At 40.2% G+C, this 15,790-nt stretch overlaps 1 protein-coding gene across 1 annotated transcript in view; it reads right to left on the minus strand.

Moving 5' to 3' along the window:
• Positions 1–499: 499 nt before the first annotated feature.
• Positions 500–15,790, minus strand: part of LOC108799365 (rho guanine nucleotide exchange factor 28-like) — a 100,000-nt gene continuing 84,709 nt past the window's right edge. Inside the window, exons 22-29 of the mRNA XM_018571228.1 lie at positions 14,747–14,929; positions 14,356–14,493; positions 12,051–12,148; positions 10,440–10,478; positions 8,367–8,414; positions 5,889–6,359; positions 3,900–4,167; positions 500–978 (exon numbers count right to left, since the gene is read on the minus strand). Of these exons, the coding sequence (XP_018426730.1) occupies positions 803–978; positions 3,900–4,167; positions 5,889–6,359; positions 8,367–8,414; positions 10,440–10,478; positions 12,051–12,148; positions 14,356–14,493; positions 14,747–14,929 (1,421 nt within the window). The 3' untranslated portion in view covers positions 500–802. The remainder of the gene's footprint in view (positions 979–3,899; positions 4,168–5,888; positions 6,360–8,366; positions 8,415–10,439; positions 10,479–12,050; positions 12,149–14,355; positions 14,494–14,746; positions 14,930–15,790) is intronic.

Consider the following 15,790-nt stretch of genomic DNA (forward strand, 5'->3'; position numbering starts at 1 on the left):
AGGAAGCTGCATGCTGAGGTGATTTTTAGCGAAAGGGGGTAAAGGTCTTCTTTAAAGGTACTTGAATACATTTTTAAGATTTACCTCATGAGTTTAGTGTCACATTAACGGCAATCTATGCACTTTCTAAACCTTCAGACCACATTGTCTCCCGTGAAAGGAAAAGGCTACAATTACAGAGACAAAGTAAACACATATAACATCTTGTAAGCCAGATTTCTAAATAAATTTTTGTCAAGGCGACTTTCTTGATGTACTGAATAGCAACAGACACTTCATATGTTCGCCTTTTTGTATTTATAGAATTGCATTCACTATTCTGAAAGGTGCTAAAGCCGTCAATGATAACTGCATACATATAAAAACAATAACTTAGCTGTTTTCCACAAGAAAAAAAACACCCTTTATTAATGAAAGGGTACTTATAGGTAGTTCTCCAGTGCCAGAAGTCATGTGATCATCCAATACTTGCTATAAGACTGTGGAGTGAGCACATCTTTTCTGCTATAGAGTTTTTTTCTTCAGTCATTTCTTAATGCATGAAAATCCTTTTGAAATATTATATACCAGATATTTTCTCACACTGGACGATTACAGTCACTGACCATAATGACAGCAGATATCACAAAAATGGATATTTGCATCCATGTGCAATGTTTTAGAATATGGCCAATCAATGGCAAATCCTATGAACCTATATTTATATATATATATATAGAGGGAATAATATTTACAGCGTTTGTGATCTCAAACACAGTTTTGCAAGTTCCGAGCAGAAATTCTGGAATGAATGTAACATGGATCAGAGGTAAATGATGTTCTCTTCTATCCGTCCATTTTCTATACTGTTTGGAGAGTCATTGTGGAGTATTTTCATGGGATCTGAAGGCTGCGGTAATTGTGGGGCCCCTGTGTTTAGGTTCTGTGATCCTGAAGCCAATAATGTTCCACAGTAGATGACGTGGGCTGCGTTCAAGTCTGAAACACAAGTCATATGGTACATTAATGACTTAGAGACTGTAACCTGATATCTTAATACATTATGAAGAACATAAATTAAAATTAATAAGAAAAAAAGCCAAACATCAAAATTTATAATTGTGTGGGTTTAAATGTCGGAATGCAATACTCAAAAGCATGATTTAATGACTGGACTAAATTTCAGTGTAGATTAATAGGTCTTAAATCAAACATGTAGCTCACAATATACAACATCATTAGTCAACATTGCAACTTGAATCTATCATTATTCCATATTAGAAAATATGAACCAAATGTGGAAATGTTAAATCGCTAAATAATTGCTCAGTGATAAAATGTTTCAGTGGAATTCGTACCAATCACATTTAATATATACCCTCGTTTTCTGGGCTATATGCCCAAAATATCTTAGGTGTTTGTCCCTGTACAGGCAGGCCATTCAGTTTTTGCCCTTCCTGATGCCAGGGTAGCAAACAATTATTTAGCTCATGAGCAATAGATCTAAGCACTGAGTGAAATGTTCAGTTTGCTGCACTGATACACTACCTGGCCAAAAAAAAGGCACGCTCTAATATTTCTCTGTACCACCTTTAGCTTTAATTACGGCATGCATTCGCTGTGGCATTGTTTCCATAAGCTTATGCAATGTCACAACATTTATTTCCATCCAGAGCTGCATTCATTTTTCACCAAGATCTTGTAGTGATGATGGGAGATTCAGACCACTGTGTAAAGTCTTCTCCAGCACATGCCAAAGACTCTCAATAGGGTTAAGGTCTGTGATGGCCAATGCCTGTGTAAAAATGATGTCTCATGCTCCCTAAACCACTCTTCACAATTTGAGCCCCATGAATCCTGGCATTGTCACCAGGGAAGAAAAAATCCATTGATCGAAAAACCTGTAGATTCAGTATATTCAGGTAAGCAGCTGAGCCCATTTTTTGGGGACAGAACATTGCTAAACCTAGACCTGACCAACTGTAGCAACCCAAGACCCTAGCATTGCCCAAAATCAAGGTGGTGCATTTTTTTGGGCCAGGCAGTGTATAAGCCCATAAACTTAATGTAGGATGGAATTTATTTTGGCTGCAAAGCAAATGGCACCCTTCACCATTGGGACAGCCACAGGGCCAGGCTGAGGTGTGGGACATTCAAACATACGACCACATGACATGAGATGGCAGTCAGCTCATCTGGCTGCAATATGGGGGAAAGGAAAACTTCACTTCTATATGACCATTTTTTGCTCTGGTTACCTTACTGGCATGGCAGGGAAATACCCAAATGACTATCTACAAGGATCCCTATCAGTAGCAATAGCTCAATTATTTTTACTTTAAAGTGTACACAACACAGGTGAACAAAGAAGTTCCAGCATAATGATTATTAAAGCTTGGATCACGTTTGTGAAACCGTGTTACCTACATGAGCCCAAAGTGAATAATCATGGCTCTTTTTATAACTTTCAGTGAGTAATATCCAAAATCTCATATGAGGGGCTATATTTGTGCAGCAAAAATATACCACAGTGAAAAGGGGAGCTCTGAATAAAAAGAAATATTCACCAAATGGGCATTTATAATAGTCTGAATTTTCACTGTTGAACTGTTATTAAACTGCAGTGTTACCTCTCAGGGACTCTCTATATTTTCCTTGTATTCTTTTGGTCAGTGTAAGCCTTACAGCACACGCTGATGGGCTTTAATTGCCAACACAGTGAAGAACACATCATCTCTGAACATATGCGTCATGTGAACGCACATCTTCTTTACTAACATGGCAAAGTGCGTTTGGGGTGTGTTCCTGCAATTAATTTTTTTTAACAAAGCATTGCTTTTCTTTGATTTGCAATGCTTTTGAAGCACCCCAAAGGCAGGATAATACAACAATATACATGCGCCCAAAGTGTAAGACTCATTTCATCTGTCTATGATGAAAACCAATATTCAAAAAACTGCTGTATAACTATGGTCCTATTAGGATTTTGTAAAATAAAATACTTTGGTAACTGACAGTTTTTCCTGCTCCAGAAGCCCAGAGAGAGTGTAAATTATCAGCATCTCAGACAGAAGACAGGTCAGGTCAGCTTCTATGGTTGGCTTACAGCCTAACACTTGGCTGACCTGTCTTCTTTTGGCTTCTTTTCTGACTGGAAAAGAAAACAAGTGAATAACAGCACACAGATCTAATTCTGAACAGTAAGGCAGCACGAGTAGAACAACTTAAAGCAAAAAGTCCGAAAACAAAAATTAAAAAAAGCCGTCCCTGCAAAAGAAGAGGGTAAATGTTCACCTCTCCAGCTGCTAATTATTCCCTGAAGTCTGCTGAGGAACTGACATTTCCCAGGACACGCTTCCTGTGTGCAGTCGTTCCTTCCACCGATCACTACTGTGTCCGGCAGTGACATGGAGGTCGGGTATAGGAACCACAGCAGAAAAGGAACTCCATAATCTCAGAATTATTGCTATCTTTGCAGACTTCAGAGGAAGACTTCTGTTCAAAGGAGTCCAGTTCAGTGGTGTGGACAGTGGGCGAGAAAAGAATTTACTAGCAGAGAAAGCTTTTAGGATAATATTACCTTCCTCACAGGGTCTTCAAGTATAAATATCCAATTTTTTTTTACAAATGCCTGTTTATGAGTGGTTCTCTTTAAGGGCATTTGCTACAATGGGCTGTGTCATGAATGCCCTCTCCCATTTAAAAAAAAAAAAAGGATGTAAATAGTGCCAAAATCAATACTATAGAACAGTACGCTAAGAAAACATAGTAGGCGTGAATGTTTCCTAAACCAAAGAATTACTGGACAGTCATCTATCTACCTGGATATCTCTTTAAAGGGGAATTGACACATGCAGCGCCAGTGAAACTGGGCCTTATTGGCAGGATATAGTCTTTATTGCACACTATTTTTTATTTACCGTTATTGCAGGCATCTTTATTGCTGTGTCGTGAAAAATTCTCAAGCCTCTGCTGTCGGGAAATTAAGGAGCTCCAAGGTTCACTGGAAATATCCACAGGGCTGTTTCCAGAAGTCTCTGCAGATTCAGAGGCGTGATCCGTGTATTCGTCAGAGTAAGCAGAGTTTGGATGTGCGGCCATGTTGTTGAGCGATATCTGAGCCAGTGCGTTGTTAAGGCAGACGGAGTCTTCCATTTGAAAACTGTCAAGCTGGGGGTTTCTTACACCCTATAACATGAAGAGGAAAGCGAGAGTCAGCTCAGCTGTGTAGTTTACAAGAACCAGAGAAAGACTTAACACGTCTTGACTTTTTTCTGACACATTTTCTTATAACCTCTGTCCTCGCTTTATTAAACTTCTGCAATTCCTACTTTCCCTGAGATTTGTTAATGTAAAACAATACCATTCTCTAAAGTTCTGTGAAGAGCTTCACACAGGCCTGGCTGTGGTATATTTCTCTGTTTAATGAGCCGGCCATAAAATTAAATGACAGTAAATAACCACGGTGCCATTTCTAAATTATAGGAGGTATTTATATTGTCAGACTTCTCACAAGACACCTTCAAACAAATGGGTAGAAGATGAATTTTACAGGTGGATAAAATGGAAGCTGCTTACAGCATACAACTTGTGTCATTATTTTTTTTAATAGGCGCACACATTCCCCCAACAGCCAGCCGTTTCATGAGAAGCACACATTAGTTAAAGGATATCTGAGACACATAAAAGCAGATGTAAGATGCAAACAAAGCCTATGAATAGAAGTCCTCTGTTCCATTGGTTCTGGTGACAAATGCATTGTGTAGACTTCAAACATAATACGTTTTTAAATAAGAACCTGCTTGCATATGGGTATAACCAATTTCCGAATAACAAGCAATCATGTACACAAAATCAAACATTAGCTCAGAGCCCAAGGGTGACAGTACAACATCCCTTGCTTATCTGCTCTGTTTGCTCCTGCAGTTTGAGCATCAACAATGAACTGTCTTCATTTACATAAATGGTATATCCAACACTGTGACAAGTAAAGGTAGTATGAGACAGGATGGGAACAGTGAAGGAATTCATAGAGGTTACCCTTGACTTGTTCTGTGAACTTTAACATGCCTTAAGTCTTGGTGTAAATCACCAGAACAATAACTGTAGCAGGGGTTTCATAATTTCACAAAAACTACTGGAGACACTCAGACAATTTTTGATTTATCCTTCTGATTGCAGCATTTGATTATATTATCTACTGCTACTCTAATCATCATCTCAAAAAGAAAACACATTACATTTCAAAGAGAAGCCCACACAGACCTCAGGGGAGAAGGCAGACCAGAGTATAATGAGGAAATTAACCTCTGTCTTTTTCCACCAGCAATGCCACCAAGCCACCTGGGTGCCATCACCTTGCAGCACTGCCTGCACTTAGTTAAACCCACAGAAATCCATGGGGCATCACTAGGACCCAGGCAGAAGATCCAGCACAGTCATGTGACTCAGACTGGAAATCCAAACTGATTGAATGGGGAACAGGGATGACTAAAATCTAAGCTACATAAGTTGCAATGAAACACATGTCTATCAAGTTCAGCCAAAAGAAAAAAAAATGCCTTGTCTAAGGGAACCCCTGCTAACATTCATCAGTGGGAAGAATGCCTCCCCCACCCCTTACAGTGATGGTGACGATGCCACCCTTACAGACAGCTAAAAAGGACATCAGTGTAATACTACTTTCTCTTCCAAGTGCAACTGGCCCCAGAACTTTGCAGGAACCATCAAATAGAGGGGCAATCAGTCATAGCTCAAGGAACCCGCAAGCAACCTCTGGAGGAACTGTTGAACTGCAGAACTGCTTGTTTGAGAACAGCTACTGTAGTTAATCCAGACATTAATGGACATGTCTTAACATTCAGCAATGTTATAACAATCTATGCTAATCTCTCTTCTCTAATCAATACCTCTGTCTTTTGATGCGGAAATAAAATGGGCAGGCTGTTCTGGCGAACATGCTTCCATTGTCTGAGGAGCTTGTGCTGTACACAGAGTTCTTCCCTTTCTTTCTCCACCATCCTCTGGCCTTCCTGCAGCCTCTCCACATTGTGCTGGAACTCCACAAGCTGCTCGGAAAGCTCTTCTCTCTTTTCCTCCAGAAGCTGCACCTGGTTCTGCCAATCTCTCTCCCACTGCTGTATCATGTTCTCCTTCTCCTCCAGTTCCTTCTCTTTTTGGTCACACTCTCTGGCCCAGCGCTGCTGTTCCTGTTGAAATTGATGCTGAAGTTTTGCCACCTCCCCGCGATGTTTTTCTAGATGGCGATACTGTTCCTGTAGGAGGGACCCACGGAGAGCATAGCCTCTACCACTAGGCTCGTGGTCCTGGTGTAGAACCTTCGTTAGTTCTATCTGGCTATCCTGCATGGTTACAGCAGCCTGGGAAATTGTACATTAAGAGGAATTAACATATTGCAACAGAAATAAAAGGGTTTATAAACATAAATACATAATCGCATCAAATATAATAAATATTAGTTACTTCATATATGTGAGGCTGAAACACCGTTCTTAGATATTGAAAAGATCAGATTGATAGAAATGATCTTATATTATATCTTTGTTCTATATGTGATTTTCAAACAAACTCTTTTTACTTTGCTACAGGCTGGTTGCTTTTTACTGCTCCCTATCACAGTGCAGGTCCCTGTGTGCCTGATATCTTATTGCAACTGTTGCTAAAGCATATCAAACCCCCAAAACAAAAATGTAATATATTCTGCAGCTTACTAGTTCTTTTTAGGTGGCTGCATTGCTTTTATTTTCAGGATTTATTTTCACCTGGTAATTCTGTGAATAACACAGTTCATCTCTTAGGGAGTCTACACTTACTACTTTACTATACCTATGGAGGAACACATAGCCGACACCCAGGCTGGACTTCAAACATGTCTGCCTATGTTTATCTTCATTACATGAGGGGTAGGGGGATTAGAAGTTTAAAATAGATCATTGTTTGTGCTTTCTGGTAAGATCCCATGTGACAAGGGCACTGTTTTTTCTGGCAAGATTTTGTTCTTGTTGAACATTTTCTTTGCCTGAAAAAGGAAAACTAATGCAGCTTCTATTTGTGTGAACAGGTAAATTGTTCAGTTGGGTTCAGTTAAGCTTTAAAGAGGAAGTAAAACAATTTGATTTTTTTTCTTTCCCGGCTTTGCCCTTCTCCAACGTTGTCTGCTCAATCTTTGGTCCTCAGTGCTGTCCTCCACTGCTGCCATCTTCCGCCGCTGACACTTCTGGGTTTTCGAAAGTCCTCTTTGGACAATGGGTGGCCTCTGATGATGCAACTCCTGCACATGCACACAAGAGTTCCATCCTCCCCAGCACCGGCCCATTCATGACATCTTAGAGATCCCTCCGCTCTTCCAAAGACCTCCTGCTTTCCAGCTTTCCAGCCCCCTTGTCAACTCCTCCTATGCTCGCCTCCGGGACTTCTCTAGAGCCTCTCTCATCCTCTGGAACTCTTTACCCCAACCCGTCTGACTATCTCCCACTCTTACTGCCTTTAAGTGATCCCTTAAGACTCATCTCTTCAGGGAAGCCAACCCCACCTCAAACTAACCACTCAACCATCACGTTCTCAAACAATTTATCCCCACACAGTTACCTCCTCATGTATCACTTGCCCCTCCCTTTTAGATTGTAAGCCCTCAGGAGCAGGGCCCTCCTTACCATCTTGTCTTGTATTGTAATGTCTTCCTTATATTGTAAAGCGCTGCGCAAACTGTTGGCGCTATATAAATCCTGTATATCCTGTGTAAATCCTGTATAATAATAATGGGCTGATTGTGCACAATGCACAGCACATGTGGGAAAAAAATGCTAGGGGAGAAAGGAATAATTTTTTTAAAGTATCTTCGGCCAAATCTCCCTACCTCCCAGCAATGTTAAAAATTTGTACACTTTACTTCTGCTTTAAGAGAGGATCAGAAAGTAATTGCACTAAACTAGTGAGACCCCTATAGCAAGGGTAGCCAAACTTTTCACCACAGGTGTTGGGCCGTAGTTTGGCAACCCCTGCCTTATAGTAACTCATTTACAAATCTCTATATTTACTACAGCAACAACAACAAAAATGAGCATGAAAAAACATTTAAAGTAATCATCTTTAAAGCAAGCATCTTCACATTAATTCATACTATGAAAAGCATTACCATGCCTAAAATAACAAATAGCGGGCAATGAAAGGAGATAAAATTATTATACTGAGAAAAAAAGAATAGCACAGTACATGGAGATCAATTCTGCAAGCTAACTAACAATTTATTTGAACCATCTACCATAGCAGACTGAAGAGTATTTACCCAAAGATGCTCCATGTGACAATTTTAATTGAAACAAAAAAAAAATGCTTAATATACATAAGAAAGCCATTAACAAGCATACCTGGACACTGTATAATAGGCGAGTCACGTTTTGAACTGCTTGGAAAATCTAAAGGAAACACAAAATTAATGTAGGCAATTATGCAGATATTTCTGTTTTATAACAAGTAGCATCTAGTAATTGTGCTTTGAAATAGAATGTTCAGTAGTAAACAATAGTAGTAATTGGACAGAAGATGGCAGATTGTGTTCTGAGTTATATTTATAAAGACACTTTTTTTTTTTAAATAAAGGACATCTATAAACTTATTAAACATTAATTTACACATGTGAAATCCTCATCTATATATGTATACTGGAACAACCACATTTACTGACTACATATGCAGGCTGTGCTACCTGTTTACTAGCAATCATTCAAAATTTGGTTAATCAAAATATACTGTATTTCAGTATTCATATTATCACTCTGGGTAATACCCAGAATCAGGAAGTAAAAGGAAGTTTGGCCAGTGTTCACATAATTAAACACTCCATGTCTACAGTTTTTAATCAGCTGGTTGGCTTTAGTGTCTGCTATTAATCACTGTGCAGTGTTCAACCTATTGACATCTGTAGACCAGAACTATCTAAATCTGTTAACTTCCAAACCAAACCAGACAGCAGTGCCTTGATTTAATGCCTCTCAGGGGATGGAGGGACTTGGCAGTGGGTGTCTAGACATGCTTTTGAATTTCTGTATGAACCTGAGCAGAAGATAGTGTTCCAGAAATCTATACATAGTTACATAGTTACATAGTATTTGAGGTTGAAGACATTAGTCCATCAAGTCCAACCTATTAGGATCTCATTCTAGGAGTACCTGTACCCCTGTATATTACGGTCCCTTAAGAAATCGTCCAAAAGTTTCTTGAAAATTCCACATTATTTGCTGAAATCACCGCCTGTGGCAGTGAGTTCCAGACCCTAACTGATCTTACTGTGAAGAACCCCCTTCAAATGAAGCACTAAACCCAGGAGTTAAATCTTAAAAATGCATTCATGTACCTTAACTATTAACAAAAATGTATCTTATTTGTGTATCACTCGGCTGTAGATCCTCAAATCATCTCTGAATCGGTGCTGACACTGTCCTTCCTTCTGGAGGGTGGCTACTTATGTTCCTCATGATCCCTGTGTGTGTGGTGAAGTAGCCACCGCTCCGAGCTTGCACCCACGATGGACTACAATCTCAATATAAATTAGTAAACTAAATGTGAGATTATAATCCATCACAGGAGTGAGCTTTGAGCAGTGACTATTTACAAAACACACAGGGACCATGGGGAACAGACGTAGCCACCCTCCAGAAGGAAGGACAGTGTCAGCACCAATTCAGAGATGATTTGAGGATCTACAGCCGAGTGATACACAAATGAGATACATTTTTGATAATAGTTAAGGTACACTAATGCATTTTTAAGATTTCATTCTTGAGTTTAGTGTCACTTTATCGGAAGATTGCTAGCTATTCCATCTCCATTTTTTCCAAACCCTTCTTCATAAAGTTGTGTTCCACAACTTACACTAATGAGGGTCTAAAAAGCCTGAAACAATTGTATGCAAATTGAAAAAGTGACTCTAAAATGAGTCTAAGTGCGATAAACCACTGGTTCTAGATATACAGTTGGTCATAGCGCCTGAAGGAATAATTGTATGGTTCTGCCCCCACGTCCTTAAATTTGTGTTGGAAGCAATGCACATGGGCACATCCAAGTTTTAAGACTGTACATTGCAAAACGTGAAATCTTTACCAATGGCCTGAAAGAAGAGGACAGAGGTCAAACTGAAAGAGGCCTTTGAAGATGCTTTGAAACGGTGATGAGCGTTATGGTCTCACATGGTAATATTGGCAAGCACAACACAACTAGGGGAATGTATCAAAACTGAAGCAGACAGAATCTGGAGCAGCAGTCCATGGCAACCAATCAGCTTCTCCCTTTCATTATCAAATGTTAACTGAACAAACAGAAGAGAGAAGCTGATTTGTTTGCCCTAGACAACTGCTCCAGATTTTGTCTGCTCCAGTTTTGATAAATTCCCCTCAATGTATTTACATGTAAAGCATTCATCAATGTATTCATTCTTTTATTACCTCCTCATTCTTAGAACTCAAATAGTGATTCAGTTCAACCTAAAAGACAATAAATTTGTATTAACTACCATCCATATTCATTTCTATCTACTGTTTAACCATAGCGCATATACAAGGCACTTCCAGGAACACTAAACCTATGAAACCACTCCAAGGTCCAATATAAACAATTCTTGTTTTATTACTTACTTTCTTTTTACATTGCACGATGGACTCCAAAATGGAAAATTCACATTTATTCAAGTGCCATAGAAACAGGCTTTTTCCCCCCACAGCTTGGGATGACTGCCACTGCTAGTTCTCCACCCTTAAGCAGCCCAAAGCAAGCAAATCCTTTGTTTAATTTTTTTAAATTGTAAGGAGGAAAATATAAAGAAATAATGGTTGCTTTGGGAAACAAACAGGCCGAGGACCATAGTATCGGCAGGTTATAAACCCCCAATACATCCAGGTATATTTTTACCCATAAAATAATGGCAAGATTTTGCATGCAATAATATACATTTTCTTGTCAATAAATAAAATGTTATTGACAAGAAATAATTTGTCTTCAGAGTTACTGGTTCAGTACTATAGTAATTGTTGTCACATTGCACCATCTAGTGGTTAAAGATGGTACGTCACCCACAGGTGCTCAATTCTTAGTGTGTGCTCTGCCTGCATGTTATATCATAAGAAAAGTATTGTTACTGGAAAATTAAACTCCAGGCAGACATTAAAAAAACTGCATAATACAGCTAAGCATTCATTAAAAATATAACATCTATAATAAGTAGCTGAATCTGTTTTGATATTAGTCTCCACCTGCCCTAACATACACTAGAGATATGGTAATGTGGAGTCTGTGACATTCTGGAGAACAATAGATGTGTGCTCTCAGAACACTGCAGGCTGGCCGACTCTAAACTGACATTCGAAAGAGAAGTAAAGCCAAACCATTTTTTTTGGCTTTACTTCTCTTTTGGGTCACAGGAATATATTTACTAATGTACTCCTGTGACCCAAAGTGAGCAGATAGTGGGCTACCTCTATATGCTACTGCTATATGCTGACAGCACAGAGCTGCACTTCAGACGGGAATGATCCCGACAATATTGTCAGGATCCACCCAGCTGCCTGATTGACAGCTGTCTCTTAATCTATACAGCCAGAACCAGCTGTGCCCACCCTTTACCCTGTCTGTCCCTCCAATGACAGAGATTGCTCTCTGCAGGGAGAAGAGACTGTGAACTGAGCGATCAGCGGTTACATGATCGTTCACCTCCTGATTTATCGAGCCATTGTGATACATGCAGTGTCCCACACCAGCTCTAAGTATTGGGAAGAGTATATTTTACTTTCTTAATAGTTCTTTAAATTGTATCAGTTTTTTCTGATATTTATGTATACTTTAATTTGCCTGTTTAATTCTGCCAAATAACTTCATAGGTGCAGTTATCCAAACTACAGGCTGAATTCGCAAAGCTTCCTAACACCAAAGGTTTTAAAATAACCCGGTATACCTGTCAAATCAATCTAATATAGCTGTCCCTAATCCACGACTTAATACACCATCTAGAAACATAGTTGTCACATGAAAGAGCAAGACAAACTCAAGGAGACAACAGTTACCTTTTCTTCCTGAATAGACAAGTCCACATCACTGCCTTCCTGCAAAGTACTGAGATCAGCATTACTCAAGTCTTCCTCTCTAAACTCAGGAGACTGGGCTGAAAAATAAAAAGTGAGCAAATATAACCATACTCAAATCTAAACTTATAGTTATGTTAATCTTCCTGGGATGAAAAAAAAAGAGTCATAGTAGGGAGGAAAACAATGTGGTCCCTGCTGATGGGGGAAGATCAGGAAATCTAAACTGTGATCCTTCTCGCCAGCAGTGATAATGTGACCAAACAACTAGGCTTTTCGGGTTTTAAAGCCAGCACTAAAGGAATCCTCAGACAGCATTTTTCCTGGAAACATATGTTTGCCCTTCTTTATTTAGTGACCTGGCATGATTTAACACATAACTAGGTTACTTTTTGAGTGAAGGTCTATGTAGAAAGAAATGTTCTACAATATCCAAAGGAAAAATTACAATGAAATAATTTACGTCATTAAAACCCAACTCTGGGCATGACAACCATACCAGGTTTACAGCAGTAAAATACATCCAGAGCAGATAAACCTAAACCTGGCATGTAAACAAACTGATTTTTAAAACATAGAAAGATGACTGCATGGTGGGGGTTGCTTAGGAGGTAAATACCGTATTTTGTGCTCCATAAGGCGCACCGGACCATAGGACGCAGGGGTTCTGTGACAGCAGCCCCGGACACTCGCCGCCGCTCGATTTGATACAAGTGATTGTATTAAACGAGCGGTGGCCCCACGCTGTACATTTAGCTCTGCTTGTCCGGAGCAGGGCTGAATGTACAAAAAAACTACTCGCCTGTCGCCCAAAACTGCATGTCCCGGGTGTCGGGCGATAGGGATTCGCACCGTCTTATGGAGCGAAAAATACGGTAATTGTTTTGCTGCTGTAAACCTGAAAAGCCTGGAGATGGTCTTAAACACATATTAAAGAAACAAATGCATGTAGCAAATTCCCGAGCATGACAGACATTTTTTTATTGAATCTAAAAAGAACGTTCAATGCAAAGTTTGCGTGTGTGTGGCCAGCATAACTAATTTGAATAATATGAAATCCTGGAATTGAACAAAAGTAAAAATCCCTTAAAAAAAGAAGGATAGGTGATTTTATATTTCCTTGTTTATCACTCAATATGGAGCTGCCAGTCCATATCACACAAGTACACATCAGGAACATTAATATGGTCACAGAAAATGCAACATTTCGGGATGCATGAGGACTAGGGATGTCCCGATACCACTTTTTCAAGACCAAGTACAAGTACATGTACTGTCCCTCGTGTATTTGCCGATACCAATTACCGATACTTTTCTTAAAGGGACATGCAACATTTTTTCTAAAACAATACAGACTAATGATTAGGCAGCCTCTAAATATGAGGGGGTTAATCGAAGGTAACCTGTGGTTATGGAGGGGGTTAATCGCAGGCAGCCTGCGGGTATGGAGGGGATAATCGCAGGCAGCCTGCGGTTATGGAGGGGATAATCGCAGGCAGCCTGCGGTTATGGAGGGGGTTAATCGCAGGCAGCCTGCGGTTATGGAGGGGGTTAATCGAAGGCAGCCAGCGGTTATGGAGGGGATAATCGCAGGCAGCCTGCGGTTATGGAGGGGGTTCATCGCAGGCAGCCTGCGGTTATGGAGGGGATAATCGCAGGCAGCCTGCGGTTATGGAGGGGATAATCCATAATGACATGCAGAGGGTAATGACATGCATTCTGTGGTGGAGAGCGTAAGGAAGCCAATGGTGATGGAGGGGTTAATAACAGGCAGCCTTGCTGTACGGACCTCGCGTGTAGTGGCTCCTGTGCAACGTGTAAGTGAGGAAGTCCCATCTCTGGGATGGGGGAGGGGAGAGCTTTCACAGACACACAGATGGACACACTCACCAGATAAGAGGATCTAGCTGCAAAGCAGAGCGCCCGTGGCCCGGTATCAGGCTCCCAGCTTATATGCCATGCTTTCCGGCACCTCCGTCGCTCTCCTGGATGTGCTGTGGGAGGAGCTTCTGTGAGGTCCTAGTTTAGCTGCCCGTACAAGCGCAGTACCTCGGGGCAGCCTGAAACTATTTTAAAAATTAAAGTGCCGGTATCGGTGCTATGTATCTGGGTATTTTCACAAGTACTTGTGAAAATGCACTGCATCGGCCCCGATACCGAAGCTAGAATCGGTATCAGGACATCCCTAATGAGGACCCTTTCATTGAGGAAATAGTGATGTCAGGAAAATTGAAAGCCACACTGCCATCCACAATCAGACAGTACACACCTAGACATAACTACTCACAGTTGTAGTGAATTTCTTGAGCCTCCTCAAATGGTCCTGTGCCCGAACATGCCCGTGATCTGTGCGATGTCTCCGGATCCTCAGATGACCAGGCTGAGTTGTCCATTTGTGATGCTAAGGTCATGTACAGTCTTTCAGCTTTTAAAAAACAAAAAAAGTCAGAAAGTTAGTATGGAGTCTTCTTGAAATTCATGTGTGGTAGAATAAAAGGATCTCTAGACCAGGTGAGGTAAATACAATTATACTGTATGCATTTATATTACACCGACTTATGTGTCCCCCAATCCAGGAAGGTCCATAATAGAAGTCACCAGCACTCGATGATACATGCAAGAAGTAAAGCGCTTTTTGTTAAATTAAGGCCTTACTCTGAGTTGCCTGTAATACTTACTTTCTTTTAGTGCAGCCTCCAGCAGTGGTGTGGCTTGGGGAATCTCTCCAGACTCAGCCTTAACAAGTAGTTGCGTTTCCAGTTTCACATCACTCCCACCACACAGGGTCGCCAGTTCTGCAAAAATCTGTAACTTTTCTTCCAAATAGCCACAGATTTGCTGGTCATGGATGCTGAGGACTTCTGCAAGATATGGAGCAAAACAGTTCCTTGTTAAGTTCCCCACGTAAGTTTTTATTATGTTTATTTTCACTTTCCATTCGTTTTCAGGTCATTCGACAGCACATGATAGTGTTCATCTGATAAAACTTTTTTTGATGAAACTTTCACATTTTAATTTACCAAATACTGTCATCTACCCATTCAGCTCAAAGTGCCTTCTGATAGTCGCCCTTTACCCCAGCAAGGAATAAGTCCTCTAAAAGAGCGAGGGATTCTGGGTATAAGGGACCATGTGACCTTCCCCCAAGTGACAGCACATAGAGTTCAGCAGTCAACCAGTACACAAACAGGTCCTGATTTTTTTAAATTTTTCTACACATGCATGGGGTTGCCATAAATGATCAGCATTTTTTACACACCGGATTCTTTAAATGTATGCTTTGTGACCAGTTTATGTAGGCAATGCTTGGTGGATGCACTAGGGAAAAAGCTCACACTCAGAACATTACTAATTTAGATTTTTTAGTAAATTTAATTTGCAATTCCTCCCATTTCAATCACTGTTAGTAAATATGAGAGAGCAACAAATAATTATCTCAGTGGTAATACAGTGAGTATTACCACTGAGATAATTATAATGATAGCAGACTGTGGCTATATGGTATCCCTAAAAGCAGTACTGAGAACTGATGCCCGAATGTCAATATGCTTTGCTTTTTAAAGTCTCCCCTAAGAAAGCATTCCAATCTGGTGCAATAGCCTTTTTTTGTACGAAGGCCTCTGACTCTGGTCTCTGTTACATCTCAAGGTTTGTAGAAAAAGAGGTATTGCTGACAGACCAGTTACAATTTATTCATCATGAGTAAACTTTTATTAAAAAAA

This window comes from Nanorana parkeri, unplaced genomic scaffold (assembly GCF_000935625.1).
Source record: "Nanorana parkeri isolate BGI_ZX_2015 unplaced genomic scaffold, ASM93562v1 scaffold1705, whole genome shotgun sequence".
Taxonomy (NCBI): Eukaryota; Metazoa; Chordata; class Amphibia; order Anura; family Dicroglossidae; genus Nanorana; species Nanorana parkeri.